The following is a 13,933-nucleotide window of genomic DNA, read 5'->3' as shown; positions in this document are numbered from 1 at the left end:
CAGCCATGAGATAGATCATATACGTGTGGGACAGGTCCAGTCAGGGTGATGTGGAGTGAAGGTGTGGAAGTGACTCAGGGGGAAGTCACTGGCCTCAGTGGTGATGCAGGGATGTAGTGGATGGCGGGATGGGGGGGGGGGGGAGGGGTCTGGTCTCCGTGGCAACAGCATCCTTTTAGTGTCTGTTAAGGTGAGGTCACCAACATCGAGGAGCAGCTTTGGAAACCATAAAGCGCAGGGAGCATGTGGGAGGATGAGATTGTCTGAGGTGTGTGTGTATGTGTGTGTGTGTGTGTGTGTGTGTGTGTGTGTGTGTGTGTCCGTGCACGCGCGCGTTCTATTTTTTTCTTTTCTTTTCTTACTTCTACCATTCTTACCATTCTTACCATTCTTACTTCTACCAATAGGGAGGCTATAGGGGTGAAGGAATGACTGCAGACTATAGCTATTGGAGTCAGGGTTCATCAATCAATGTCCGTAAACGGACAAATGTTTCCGTGTCAGGGCCTTGGCCCTGTCCGTGGCAACATTTTTATAAATTTTTTCACACACCAATTACTGAATGTGATGCAGGTCTCCATTTTTTTTTCTTTCTTCCAGAATATGTATACATATGACACTGATTTATGACACTATGGCAGATAAGGAGTCCACTAGTAATAGTCAGATAACTCACAAATGCGTTCAGCTCTGCTACATTTTTCTCCCTGCTCGGAGGAATGGAACACCTTTCCAGAATGGAATTTCCAGAACAATGGAGGGGGGTGAGCCATTCATTATCCATGCATCATTTTCATTTGACCAACAACAACAACAACAAACTGGTTCTAAATGTTCTCCTTTGACAAACAACATTGATTCTAAATGTTCTAATATGAGAAATAAGGTAAAATAAACATGAAATAAACATGGGGCGAGATATCCGTGCTTTGGGGCGAGATGTCCACACTGTGGGGTGAGATATCCACGGCTTGGGGCGAGCCGTCTTCACTTTTCGAAATTCCGGGGCGAGCCGTCTTCACTTTTCGCGGGGGCGAGTTGGCAAAGGGGCGAGATAACCTGTTACCGTGCTGAATAGGGTGGCGGTGGGAGAAACAACACCAGGAACGCATATATGTAGAGGAAGGAACGCAGGAAGAATCCAGACTTAGGTGAGCTAAGTCTGAAATTCAGTCGGAAATTTATTTTTTACAATAATGTCCACAAGCCAGCATGGCGATGACCCCTATATCGACGAAGGCCCTCAGTCACAAATTGAATAATATAATATATCTGTGTGTGTGTGTGTGTGTGTGTGTTTGTGTGTGTGCACAAGTTATGTTGGTTTCTAACCAAGCAAACCCGGCACAAACCGTACAACAAAAGACATTGCACACACATCACCTGCTTTGCGAACATAGTTCTGTTATACAGGGCCCTTGTTGACTTGGATCTCCATAGAGACAATGAGTATCCTAACAGCCAGGGCCTTGTTCTACATTACAACATGAGCACAGAGTCACTGAGGGCAGCAGAAGACATTCTACACTCAGCCGACAGTCGCCGTCCAGTTAGGATGAGACAGATTATGGGACTATTTAAAGAACAGACTTAATTAATGTAGACTTTTGATGAGAGATTCTTAATTACCATGCAATACAGTGGGGGGCGGGATGGAGACTTGTTACGCACGTAGGCTATGAAAATACATTGCTATACAAATGAGGGAATTTATAGCTCAATGACACACACCCCCACTCCCCCGTGGCCATGTGCACTTTGTGTGGGCGGGTCACGGGTGTACAGTTGGCCACGGGTATGCAAATGCAGATTTTTTAACATCCAAAACCCTCTAGCAATGTTTTTGTTATATTTAGCCTACCAAAACTATTATGGAGTTGGAGAGAAGGGGAGAGAGAGAGAGAGAGAGAGAGAGAGAGAGAGAGAGAGAGAGAGAGAGAGAGAGAGAGAGAGAGAGAGGGAGAGGGAGATAGAGAGAGATTTGCAATGTAAACAAAGGGGTGAGATACAGACACTAAGAAAAGTGAAAACATTTTTTTTTAATTCTCAATAATCAATCTTCGTTTTTTTATAGAATGACCAATGCTTTACTGTACTTTGGTGTGTCTTTTTGAGTTTTATCTTTGTAAACTTTTGAATAAAACCACAATATGGGATTACAAAGCTCCAAAATATAGCAACACATCAAACTATTTTATAGGTGAATATAACCCATGTTTAAAGGGACACTTCCGCCCTGTGTGTGTGTGTGTGTGTGTGTGTGTGTGTGTGTGTACACTGTACTGTACACATTTGTTTTGACCTTCCTTTACTTTATAATCTAGGCATTGAATCAATTTGAACAATTGTGAAGACTCACACATGACGTTATTTCAATATTTTATGAAATTTTATGAATCGCTTTATGAATAGTTTGCGCCAATGAATCTGTGTCAGATGATGATCGATAAACCAGTGGTTCCCAAACTTTTTCATGCCAAGGACCCCCAAATTGACACTAATTAGCCCGCGGACCCCCCCATTTGAAAAGATATGCCATGCATGACCCCCCCATAAGAGAAGATTTTAACGGCTCTAGCAGAGATTCTCAACCCGTTTAATTTCAAGGACCCCCAGTTAGACATGCATTAATCTACGGACCCCCATTTAACAGCATTGCTATCTCTGGGACCCCGAATTTATAATGTAAAATCAATGTTAATTTAACTCTGAGAGTGTACAAAATTTGGTTCCATGTACACTCTCAGAGTTACAGACCCATAAGGGTCCATTTGGTTCCAAACTATCATTTAGCTGGGGATCACCTGGAACTCCCTCAAGGACCCTTGGGGGTCCCCGGACCCCACTTTGGGAACCACTGCGATAAACCATTGTTATGATTGAATAATTACCAGGGTAAATCACATCAGGGACTGTAGGCGCTGTGCACGCGCGCCCTCTAGCGGCAGGTTTGATAAAAGCTAGGCCTAATAATAAATGTACCTCGATCGAGTCATCTGATTTAAAATTAAAAGGCGTCTCTAGACACAACTTGGCAATGACGTACACACAAACTATAGGCTATGTATAATCCTTTGATAAAATACATACAACTACAATGTGTACTAAGCTAGGCATTTATAGCCATTTAAAATTTAGCCTACCGGTATTTCTTGACAGCAGCTCCCCCAGACAACAAGATGTTTTTTCTGGAAGATATTTTAATACATGTAAATATGTACTATACACTGTGATAGCTCTCTTTCTTAGCCCCTAAAACAGAGTAATTTTTACAGATAGAGATTTAATTTATCAATATATTACTCTGCCTCTAAACACATTGGTTGTCCCGACAACCAATCAACCAACCAAAGCGCAACAGCCCGTCTCTCCCAGCAATGGGATGTAGACTTTACCAAAACAAATCCACCACGCGTGGCTTTTCCCGCAGCGGTGACGTCACTTGAGCCCGCCCCCATTCCTTTGTCATGCTTCATAATATTAGTTTATTTTGTAAAAATATGTTATTAACTTAGCTCTTTTTTTTAATGAGCGACACCCCTCGCGCGATGAGAGCATAAAGTATATAAAGGAGAGCATAGAGGATGAGAGGCAGGGGAGGGGAGGGACCAAGAGGCGGAAGTGAAGTCACTTTTCTCTTTGACAGACAGACCGTCCATGTTATTATTGTTATTTTGGTGGCTCTGTGTGTGTGTGATGACACCGTAGAGCTGCTGCTGCTGCTGCCGGAGGAGGACGAGCAGGGAACGGACAACAAGCCTTCGTCCAGGCCGCCTACCTACCACCACCACCGCCCGACCGACCCACCGGTACAGGCGAGCCGAGCCGAGGCGACTGGCGAGGCGGCACCCTCCCCGACTGACCCCGGACTGGAGGCAGGAGCCTCGTCGCCGCCGACGGCTGGGTGGGAAGAGTAGAGAGAAGAGAGAGAGAGAGATAGACAGAGAGAGATAGACAGAGAGACAGAGAGAGAGAGAGAGAGAGAGAGGGGGGGGGGAGAGAGAGAGAGAGAGAGAGAGAGAGAGAGAGAGAGGGGAGAGAGGGGAGAGAGGAGAGAGAGAGAGAGAGAGAGAGAGAGAGAGAGAGAGAGAGAGAGAGAGAGAGAGAGAGAGAGAGAGAGAGAGAGAGAGCGAGAGAGAGAGTCAGAGAGAAAAGAGAGCAACAGCAACCCGACCAACCAAGGCAGCGACACAAAAACAATACGGCGTTCATCCGACAGCCTCCTCCCCGCCCTGCCGGTGCGTCTGTGCGGGTAACAGCAGCAGCAGCGACCCTCCACCTCCGCAGACATGAACGGCATCACCAAGGGCAGGTTCGAGGTATGATTGAATGATGATGACAGCTTATCACTATGGTTGGTTGTTTGTTTATAACAAGAAGAAATGGGGAGTATAGTGTGTGTGTCTGTGTGTGTGTGTGTGTCTGTCTGTGTGTGTGTGTGTGTGTGTGTCTGCGTGTGTGTGTGCGCGTGCGCGTTGTGCACGTACACTGTACGTGTGTGTTCGATCCGTGTGCACCGCGGGTCTAATTTTACATGCTGCAGGACAGGAGGGAAGCCGAGGCTTTTGTTGGCCGAAGGGGGGTAATCCGAAATCCTGTTATTATTGTCCAGCCGGCACCAGCTGACAGGCATGCAGCGACAGCATGGAGCTTAGGGCTGCGGGGACTGACTGGAGGGGCTGGGGCAGGGCAGGCAGGCAGGCAGGCAGGCAGGCAGGCAGCCCGCTGCCCCGGAGACCAGCCACACTGCCCCAGGGCTGGTGGTGGAGGTGGTAGACAGTGGTGTATTGGTGGGTGCTCTAAAGATACAGCATGCAAATTTATTCAAGCCACTGTAGCAGACAGTGCTGTTTCATTAGTCAGTCGGTGACTTTGTAAAAGCATACACATAATAATGGGAGAAGAAAAAAATGACATGAACATTATTAGGTGTGATGATATTACTTAAACCACTTGAACCCCAACGGACCCATTTCACCAGAAATGTCTAATCTACAAGCTCACTCACAGCAAGGCAACAATCTCCTATTATTTCTGGTGAAGAGATTCAGAGTAGGCTACAAGAATGGACCAAGTGCAGTTGTTCCAACTCAGGTCCGTTTGTGAATGGGGGGGGCGGGGGTATTTCAGGAGAAGGTAACAGCAGCAAGGGGAATTTAAAAATATATCAACACACTACAGGAGACAGACAATTTGTGCAAAATGAAGATGAGATACGAGGGCACAGTGCCCAAATCTAAGTCTCAGAAAGAAAGAGAGGATGAGCAATGTAGACAAGACGGAGGCATTACAATGTAATGCATCATCCATATAACAATGGATGGGCGGAATAACTCTACAGATATAAATATCATGTATTTATAAGCTATCTATCGCTATACCTGTAGTGCTACACATGCGTACAGAGCAGCACATCTATTCTGGGTGTCCTTATGTCTACAAAGTAGTAAGTAGTACACTACAAACCACAACTTGTGCTGCAGACATAAGTCGTTGTAGGTCCTACAGAGAACCCAGAAACATGTCCTCTCCTTTCACTGAGCACTGATGCAGGGAATGGGTACATACATGCCTTCTCCTTTCACTATATGCCACAGCATTGACAGTGTACTGATGCAGGGAATGTGTACATGCATGCCTTCTCCTTTCACTATATGCCACAGCATTGACAGTTCTACTGATGCTAGGAATTAGAGATGCAACGATACTGATTTTTCAATTCCGATCCGATCCGATATATTAATTTTTGAAATTTCCCGATACACTCCCGATATCCGATATTTTACATAGCAAAAAAATGTAATACAAAACATTGTACAAGACATTATTTTTGGTAGCGTGGCATTGGTTAGAGATCTCAATTTAGTCAGACCATTATTAACACTATCCTAAACCCTAACCTAACCCAAGCCACGATGATTTGTAACCCGCAGCATGGGTCTGACTAACGAGTGGTTTGACTTGAGGGAAGTCCCCTTATTTTTGAGGGGCGCAAGCCCCTCCTATATTCAGCTAAGTGTAGATTTTTGTCTTACACAAACATTAAATTCCTGTTGACAATGAATGGAGAATTTACATCATAGTGTCTGAGCAAATAGACATGTTACGTCATGATGATGTACAATGATAAGAGTGCCCCTCACTTCACACGGGTGTGATTTTTTTAATTGTAGAATAGGCTTCAAATAATAGAGCAGTCATACTATTAATATTGTTTGTTGTGTAATGTTACACAAGGGTGTAATACACAGCATATCTCTAAATAGCAAATAATGTACAAATGCCTTACATTTAAATTCAAAGAGGGGATGTTTATGGTTAAGTGTTTAAAAATAAGAATAAGAAGTGTTTAACCTGTAAACCTTAAGGAAATGGCAACCTGTTAATTAATAGTATGTTTTTTTTTAATTATTATTATTATGTGCAAAGGTACCTTTTTACCCCTAAAGTGATGCCTGCATGTAACCTGTTAATTAATACTATGGTCTATTAATAATAATAATAGTAATTATTATTATTGCTATGTACAGTGGTACCTTTTACCCCTAATGTGATGCCTGGAATCAGCTGCGCTATCATGTGACAAAATAGCCTGGCTAACAAGCCTTGAGCCTTACCGACAGAACTCGGGGAGAAAAAAAATACCTCAGGTCTCAGGACGTTTGTTATGGTGCTGGTGTTGTGTTTATGCAACTTTAGTTTGCAAACTCTGTCTTTGTCTTAAGAATTGCACTAAACTTACAATCTGAATCAATATTTGAGCTTCTGAGTTCTGACAACAATGTCATGGTTTGATAACTGAGCCAATTATATAAAGACGGATTTAACCGCGACGACGACGTGCGCTTATTCTTCATCATCGTCACAGCAGCATTTCCAATGGCAATAATAAAGGTACAAAGATTGAATCACATAGCGCTAAACAGCACGTGTGTGCAGTTAATATATAGCAGAAGAATGGATTACAAGAGCAATATCATCAACAACAATGTCAGAACGCAGCTGTGGTGTGGAGATGATCGAGTCTCCACCACACAACTGCGCATGCAGTGACTTGACTGATCCGTGCGACGACGGGTAAACTTTATACTTCTAATACTGTTAAGTCTGTAAGTGATTCCATTCTCTTGCATATTGCACCTTAGTGGGACTTTTTTTCTATAGTCTCTGTTTGCAGTCTGTACATACTGGAGGTTGGATTCGCTCACTGCACTGTCTGTGCAGAACGGACTGTAGTAAACATTAAACACGTTTCCCCCTCCTGTATCGGAGCGTGTATCGGTTGCGTCAAATCCGATCTCCGATACATTAATTAAGCTGGATCGGAGGCCGATCCCGATATAATATCGGATCGGTTGCATCTCTACTAGGAATGGGTACATACATGTCCTCTGAGCGTGGACAGCACCGACACAGGGGATGGGTACATGCATGCACGCTGCCAGTCTGTGCGATCCAGAGAAAGCTTTGATGTGGGATTTAAGATTAGCGCCTTGGGCAGATACAGTACGTAATACCTGTGGTGTAATGATTATGACTGTGTTTACACAAACCAAACCAGTCCCTGGTCTGACCGGTTATGAATGTATGTATGTAGCCATATATACTGACTTGAGTATATGTAGGCCTACTGTATATAACTGTGTGCATGCGTGTGTGTGTAGTGTACATGCGTGTGTGCGTGCATGTCTGCGTGTGTGTGTGTGTGTGTGTGTGTGTGTGTGTGTGTGTTTGTGTGTGTTTATGCATGTGTATTGTTCATCTCAAACCTAGTTTACACATGGTTGGGATTCTTCAGGGTTTGACTTGATGGCACTTACAAGTAGACTTTCTCTGTCAGATGCCTGGTCTATATCATAAACAGAGAGAGAGAGAGAGAGGGATGTTTGTGTGTCCTGCCATCTCAGTGGATTTCCCAGGATCGTTAAGCTTCTTAGAAAGAGGTTGAAAACTAACGTATGGTGTCGAAACAACAGAGAGAGAGAGAGGGAGAGAGAGAGACAGAGAGAGACAGAGATAACAGAGTGACTTGAGCAGAGCAGGAGTTGAGAGAGTGGGGATGGCCCCAGCAATGAATATCAATATTCCAATATTAAGCCGGACTGACGCGGGGGCAGGAAATCCTGATCTAATTCCGACCTCATCTTCAGCTGTATCTTAACGACATCTTCAAAGGCTAGAAAATAATTTGCTTAAAGCTGAGTCACATAGTATAGCGTACGGCCAAATCCCCCCCCCCCCCCCCCCCCCACCCCCAATGTTGTGCAGGATAGGAACGCCCCGAGTCAGTCGGTGTGGTTCTGGGGAGGAACTCCCTGCTCGGGAATGCTGCTCTGCTGCTGCTGGGCTGGCACAGGGAGTCATGACAGCGCTGACTGGGGCAGGAACCTTTAACCACTCTTTAGCTGGTTCATGTACTTATTGTCTGATGGTGTCGTGCTGCGAACATAGCCGACCTCGTGACATGTTGTGAGCTCGTACGTCGGTAAATTTTTCAATGCTGCCCTCCGTCCCTGCTGGCTGGCACACACATTGGAGCCAGCATGGCGGCGGCCAGTGAGGCAGGAACCTTTAATGGAGCATGCAGAGAGATGGCTGGTATGCATACCAGGGGTGGCCTAAAGGCCACATATTGCACAGTTGTGCACACGGCACGCTCCTGTGTCACAGCCGTCTTGCCTAATAACTGGGCCGACGGAGAAGCCAAATTTGTCAGAAATGGGAATTTGGATGAAAACCATTATTATTAATTTAGAGTAACCAATGTGTTTTTTTTACCCCCTTTTTCTACCCAATTGTTTTAGTCGTTTTGCCAATTAATTCCTCGCCACATACGTTTCTGTGTTGTGTTGTTGTATCCTACTGACTCACCTGCCAGTGAGGAGCCCCCATCGGGAGGACGTAAGGCCTTCGTCCTACTCCTCCTGCCCAACACTCCCTGCTGACAGGTGCCGCCTCAGCCCGTAGGAGTACGTGCAATGACCAGTATCACTCCCACCGCCCCGGCTTCCCCCAACTTCCCTCCCCCAAACACGGGCCAATCGTGTTCGCATAGACGCCTGTCGCCTGACAAAGAGAGATGCACCACGCACGGTGGATTCAAAGCCACACAATCTGTGGTGGTGCGTGGTGGCACTGGGCAGGCACTTTACCACTGTGCCACCTGAGCGCCCTAGAAAACCATTATTCTAAAGTTGTCGGATATCAATTCATTTGCTCAATGAAATGTATCAAACCGTCACCTGTCCTCCTCGATTCTGCGGTGGTGGTACGCCGGCAGAAACCCTCCCGCTTGTCATATAAATGGTAAATGGTGCATTTATATAGCGCCTTTATCCAAGGCGCTTTACATAGATTGTGCATTACATTCACCCATTCATACACAGATTGCGGCGGAAGCCATGCAAGGTACCAACCAGCATCGGGAGCAATTTGGGGTTCAGTGTCTTGCCCAAGGACACTGGACACCGGGATTCGAACCGCCGACCCATGGATCATTGGACGACCTGCTCTACCTCCTGAGCCACAGTCGCCCCACATATAGAAACCGTGGAACGCTGCTTTTTAGCAGTCCAGGCTGTCTCGTACACTGCAGTAGGGGAGTCTTCTGATGGTGCATGATTTGCGGTGATGCCGTCAGGGAATTTTAATCGCAACATGGAGTGCTTATGGGGCTGGAACAATTGATCAATACAACAAAGCGGTTAGCATTATGATGAAATTGGGTTTGGGTTTTGGTCCCAGGCCGGCTGGATTGGGTGGCTTCCCAAATCAGCTGTCCCAAATCTCTCTCTCTCTCTCTCCCTCTGTCTCTCTGTCTCTCTCTCTCTCTCTCTCTCTCTTGGAACGTCAGGTCAAAGGTGAGTGACGTCCGTGCAGCACAGGAGGATGTTTAGAACAAAGCCCCCAAAATGGAGAGACCCATATCAGACAATTCATTGATACACTGCAACATTGGTAAATGGTGCATTTATATAGTGCCTTTATCCAAGGCGCTTTACATAGATTGTGCATTTCATTCACCCATTCACACACACATTCATACACCGATGCCGGAGGAAACCATGCAAGGTACCAACCTGCACATCGGGAGCAATTAGGGGTTCAGTGTCTTGCTCAAGGACACTTCGACACTAACTCTGGTGGAGCCTGGGTTCGAACTGGCAACCTTGCGGTTCCCATCCAGCCACTCTACCCCTGAGCCACCGCCACCCCTTATCATTCTCTCATCTGAAGTTCTGAACCAAACAATGGCAGCCAGAGAGTAGGGTTTGTCAGTAAAATCACTTCTGTTGCTTCATCATGTTCAGAATGTAGATGGGAAGCGATTCAAGCAACCGCGACGTGACAATGTTGGGGATGAGCAAATATTATTCTCAGTGATTTCCTTATCAAATGCATTTAGTTTTGATGGTGCATAATTTCCTGACAGACGGCTGCTAACTTCAAAACCCTTGCGGGTGGACTTGTATGACCTCCTCTCCTCTCCTCTCCTCTCCTCTCCTCTCCTATACGTTCTCCTGCTGTTCTGCTGTGCATCGTCTCCTCTGTTCTTTTGTTGTCCCACTCTGTCTGTTCCGCCTCAGTTACACCTGATCTACAGAGTCCACGGCGCTTTGTGCTGCCACTCGCTGTGAACTTATAGATCGACTACAATATTTGGTGTGCGACACCATCCACAGTTGCACACAACCAAGTATAACACTGGTTTACTTATCCCCCTAGCCCCTCCCTCCTTCCCCATACACCCCACCCCACCCCACCCCACACACACTCTCTTTTCTCCCTCATTTCTCTGTAGCTAAGGGGTGATGTGAGGTAATCCGTGTGTGTGTGTGTGTGTGTGTGTGTGTGTGTGTGTGTGTGTGTGTGTGTGTGTGTGTGTGTGTGTGTGTGTGTGTGTGTGTGTGTGTGTGTGTGTGTGTGTGTGTGTGTGTGTGTGTGTGTGTGTGTGTGTGTGTGTGTGTGTGTGTGTGTGTGTGTGTGTGTGTGTGTGTGTGTGTGTGTGTGTGTGTGTGTGATCAGATGGAGCGAGCTGTGCATCATCAAACATTCCAAAAGCACCCCATTGGAGTGTGCCTTGGCTCTTCCCGACATCCTCTGTCTGTAGAATAATGTGTGGGTTTGAGCTGGCTGTCTGACTGGCTGTCTGTCTCTCTGACTGACTGGCTGTCTGACTGACTGATGGACGACTGACTGTCTGTCTGTCTGGCTGGCTGGCTGTCTGGCTGCGGGAGCTCTATCTCTCTCTCTCTCTCTCTCTCTCTCTTGTTAGGACACTACAGTTGGACAGAGTGCATGTGAGGATAAGAACCCATAGGGCTAGGCAATATATCGCTGACAACAGTGTGTGTGTCTCTGTGTGCAGTGGCACAGTGTGGTGTGTGTGTGTGTGTGTGTGTGTGTGTGTGTGTGTGTGTGTGTGTGTGTGTGTGTGTGTGTGTGTGTGTGTGTGTGTGTGTGTGTGTGTGTGTGTGTGTGTGTGTGTGTGTGTGTGTGTGTGTGTGTGTGTGTGTGTGTGTGTGTGCAGTAGCACAGTGGATGTGCTGTGTGTGTGTGTGTGTGTGTGTGTGTGTGTGTGTGTGTGTGTGTGTGTGTGTGTGTGTGTGCAGTAGCACAGTGGATGTGCTGTGTGTGTGTGTGTGTGTGTGTCTCAGTGTGCAGTAGCACAGTGGATGTGGTCTGTCTGTCTGTCTGTCTGTCTGTCTGTCTGTGCAGTGGCACAGTGGCTGTGGTTAGTGGGTGTCTGTGTGCTCTCTCTGCTGTGACTTCCATTCATGGCTGGAAACGGCCAGCCCACCTGCTCTCTAGAATGTTCTGCCTCAGTGCAACAATCACCTTGTTTTACCTGCGGTATGAAAGACACTTTAACCGTTTTCAACCCCGGCTTTTCATTTTAGACAAATGTAAGTTAATATGTAGGGTTTTTGCCGGGCATAAAGTTTCAGAAACCTCTTATCTTAACTCCCTATTTGATCATACTGTTTGATCATACTACATAGATGTCACAACGTGTGTGTGTGTGTGTGTGTGTGTGTGTGTGTGTGTGTGTGTGTGTGTGTGTGTGTGTGTGTGTGTGTGTGTGTGTGTGTGTGTGTGTGTGTGTGTGTGTGTGTGTGTGTGTGTGTGTGTGACCCGCTCAGCAGAAAACTGGGCTAATAATATACTGTATGTTTTGTTTGTTCACTTGTAAGCAAAGGAAATCCAAGGATACATTTCTAGAATGTTGTTAGCATAGCTGAAGTAAATTGGTCATCTGACTGCCTGCCAGGGTCACGTTAGCTCACTAAGGACACAGCTGATAGCAGGAACGTGTGTGTGCGTGTGCGCATGCGTGCGTGTGTGCGAGAAAGGCATGTCAAATCATATGGCGTGTCTTTGTTATTGGGTGTGACCAATAAACAAAAGTAGCTGATGATGATGGCTGCTACAGATGCTTGACTTTGGGGAATGTGACTGTTATGTAGGCTTCGGTCATCACGGGTCACTTCTGCGTATTCAAGGAGGAGTGTTTCCTTTGAACAATCAGGGAAACCATTGTCAAAGTTTCCTATTATTCTGATATGATATGATATAAATATTGAATGAATTGAGATGCCTTTTTTTCACAATTTCTGCAACCCAGTTTCTTTTCACCCAGTGCCAATTATCTAATGTAATCCTGGGCGCTACACTTCCTCTGCCAACCTGGGGGGCCAGCAGACTGACCTCATGCCTCCTTCTATGCATGAGGAGTCCAAGCTGCTTCTTTTCACCTGACAGGGGGGAATTTCCCTGGCCGGACGTAGCGCGTGGAAGGAACACATTATTCCGACCAGTTCCTTTCCCCTCCATCAGGCGCCCTGGCTGGCCAGGGGGAGGTAGTTTAGAAACCAGGATTACTGCATGTTTTTGTGAGGGTACCTACCCTAGGGGCCACGGGGACAACATGCAAACTCCACACAGAAAGGCCCTTTCGCCAACCCCGCCTTGGGTATGGGCTTCACTTCCTTGTTTTGATTTGATTAAATGCACTAATGTGGCTGTGAGCTTGCAGATCTTATGCAAGATAAGATGATCTTATGCAGATATTGTGCTACAAAGTGTAAATCAAGCACTGAACTATATGCAACTCTCCTCTTCTTCCCTGGATTTGAACCCGATTTCCCCCACAATTGCTGACATTTATTTTTCACCACTAAACTAATAGAGCCCGCCTGCTTGCTTAGTTAGGGGATGAATTAAATCCATTAAGACCTGAGGTCAAAATTTAAAAAATGTCTTCAAGGTGCTCAAACTATTTCATGTCAAAGAACCCCAAACTTATATATGTACTGAAAATATGTTGTTCCTCCAGGGACTCCCAAGAAGCAAAGTTTTGAGTTAAAAACGTTCGCTCTGAAAGAATATATATTCAAAGATTTGCGCCACATTTTCATGATTTTTCAAAAATGGCAGATCTACAAGCAGATCTAGTGCGGCCCATAGCTGGGGGGGGGGGGGAGTTGTTAAGTGGTTTAAGCAGAATTTCAACTGAAAAAAAGGCTTTCTTTGAGCGATCGCATGAAAAAGTATGAATTAGTGCAACCTGGTGCTTTAATGTTTTGGTTGTTGTCTCCACCAGGCCGAAGGCATGGGGAGAGAGTATGTTTTGCACTCCGTCCGTGTGTGTGTGTGTCCGTGTGTGTGTGTGTGTGTGTGTCCGTCCTTCCGTCCGTCTGTTACCAGCTAATCTCCGGCACCATTAACCCGGTCGATGCCAAACTTTGCACACACACTCCCTGGATGCCAACGATGAACCTCTGCCCCACATTTTCCAGAACGGCCTGTTATAGCGCCACCATGAGGCAGCTTTTCACATTTTTTACCTAAAACTGCACCGATCTGCGTGAAACGTTGCATGCACACTCCCTAGAGGCCAAGGACAAATCTTTGACCTGCATTTTCCGCATCT

General features: G+C 46.1%; 1 protein-coding gene across 2 annotated transcripts in view; it reads left to right on the top strand.

Annotated features, from left to right (window-relative positions):
* Positions 1-4,028: 4,028 nt before the first annotated feature.
* The window catches only part of fbxl2 (F-box and leucine-rich repeat protein 2), a 47,434-nt gene continuing 37,529 nt past the window's right edge, over positions 4,029-13,933 (top strand). For both annotated transcript variants that reach the window (XM_079522435.1, XM_079522434.1), the window contains exon 1: positions 4,029-4,319. In XM_079522435.1, the coding sequence (XP_079378561.1) occupies positions 4,290-4,319 (30 nt within the window). In that variant the 5' untranslated portion in view covers positions 4,029-4,289. The remainder of the gene's footprint in view (positions 4,320-13,933) is intronic.

The sequence above is a fragment of the Electrona antarctica genome, assembly GCF_951216825.1.
Source record: "Electrona antarctica genome assembly, chromosome: 15".
Taxonomy (NCBI): domain Eukaryota; kingdom Metazoa; phylum Chordata; class Actinopteri; order Myctophiformes; family Myctophidae; genus Electrona; species Electrona antarctica.
The sequence above is the reverse complement of the archived record's forward strand: the minus strand, read 5'-3'. Positions and strand labels throughout refer to the sequence as shown.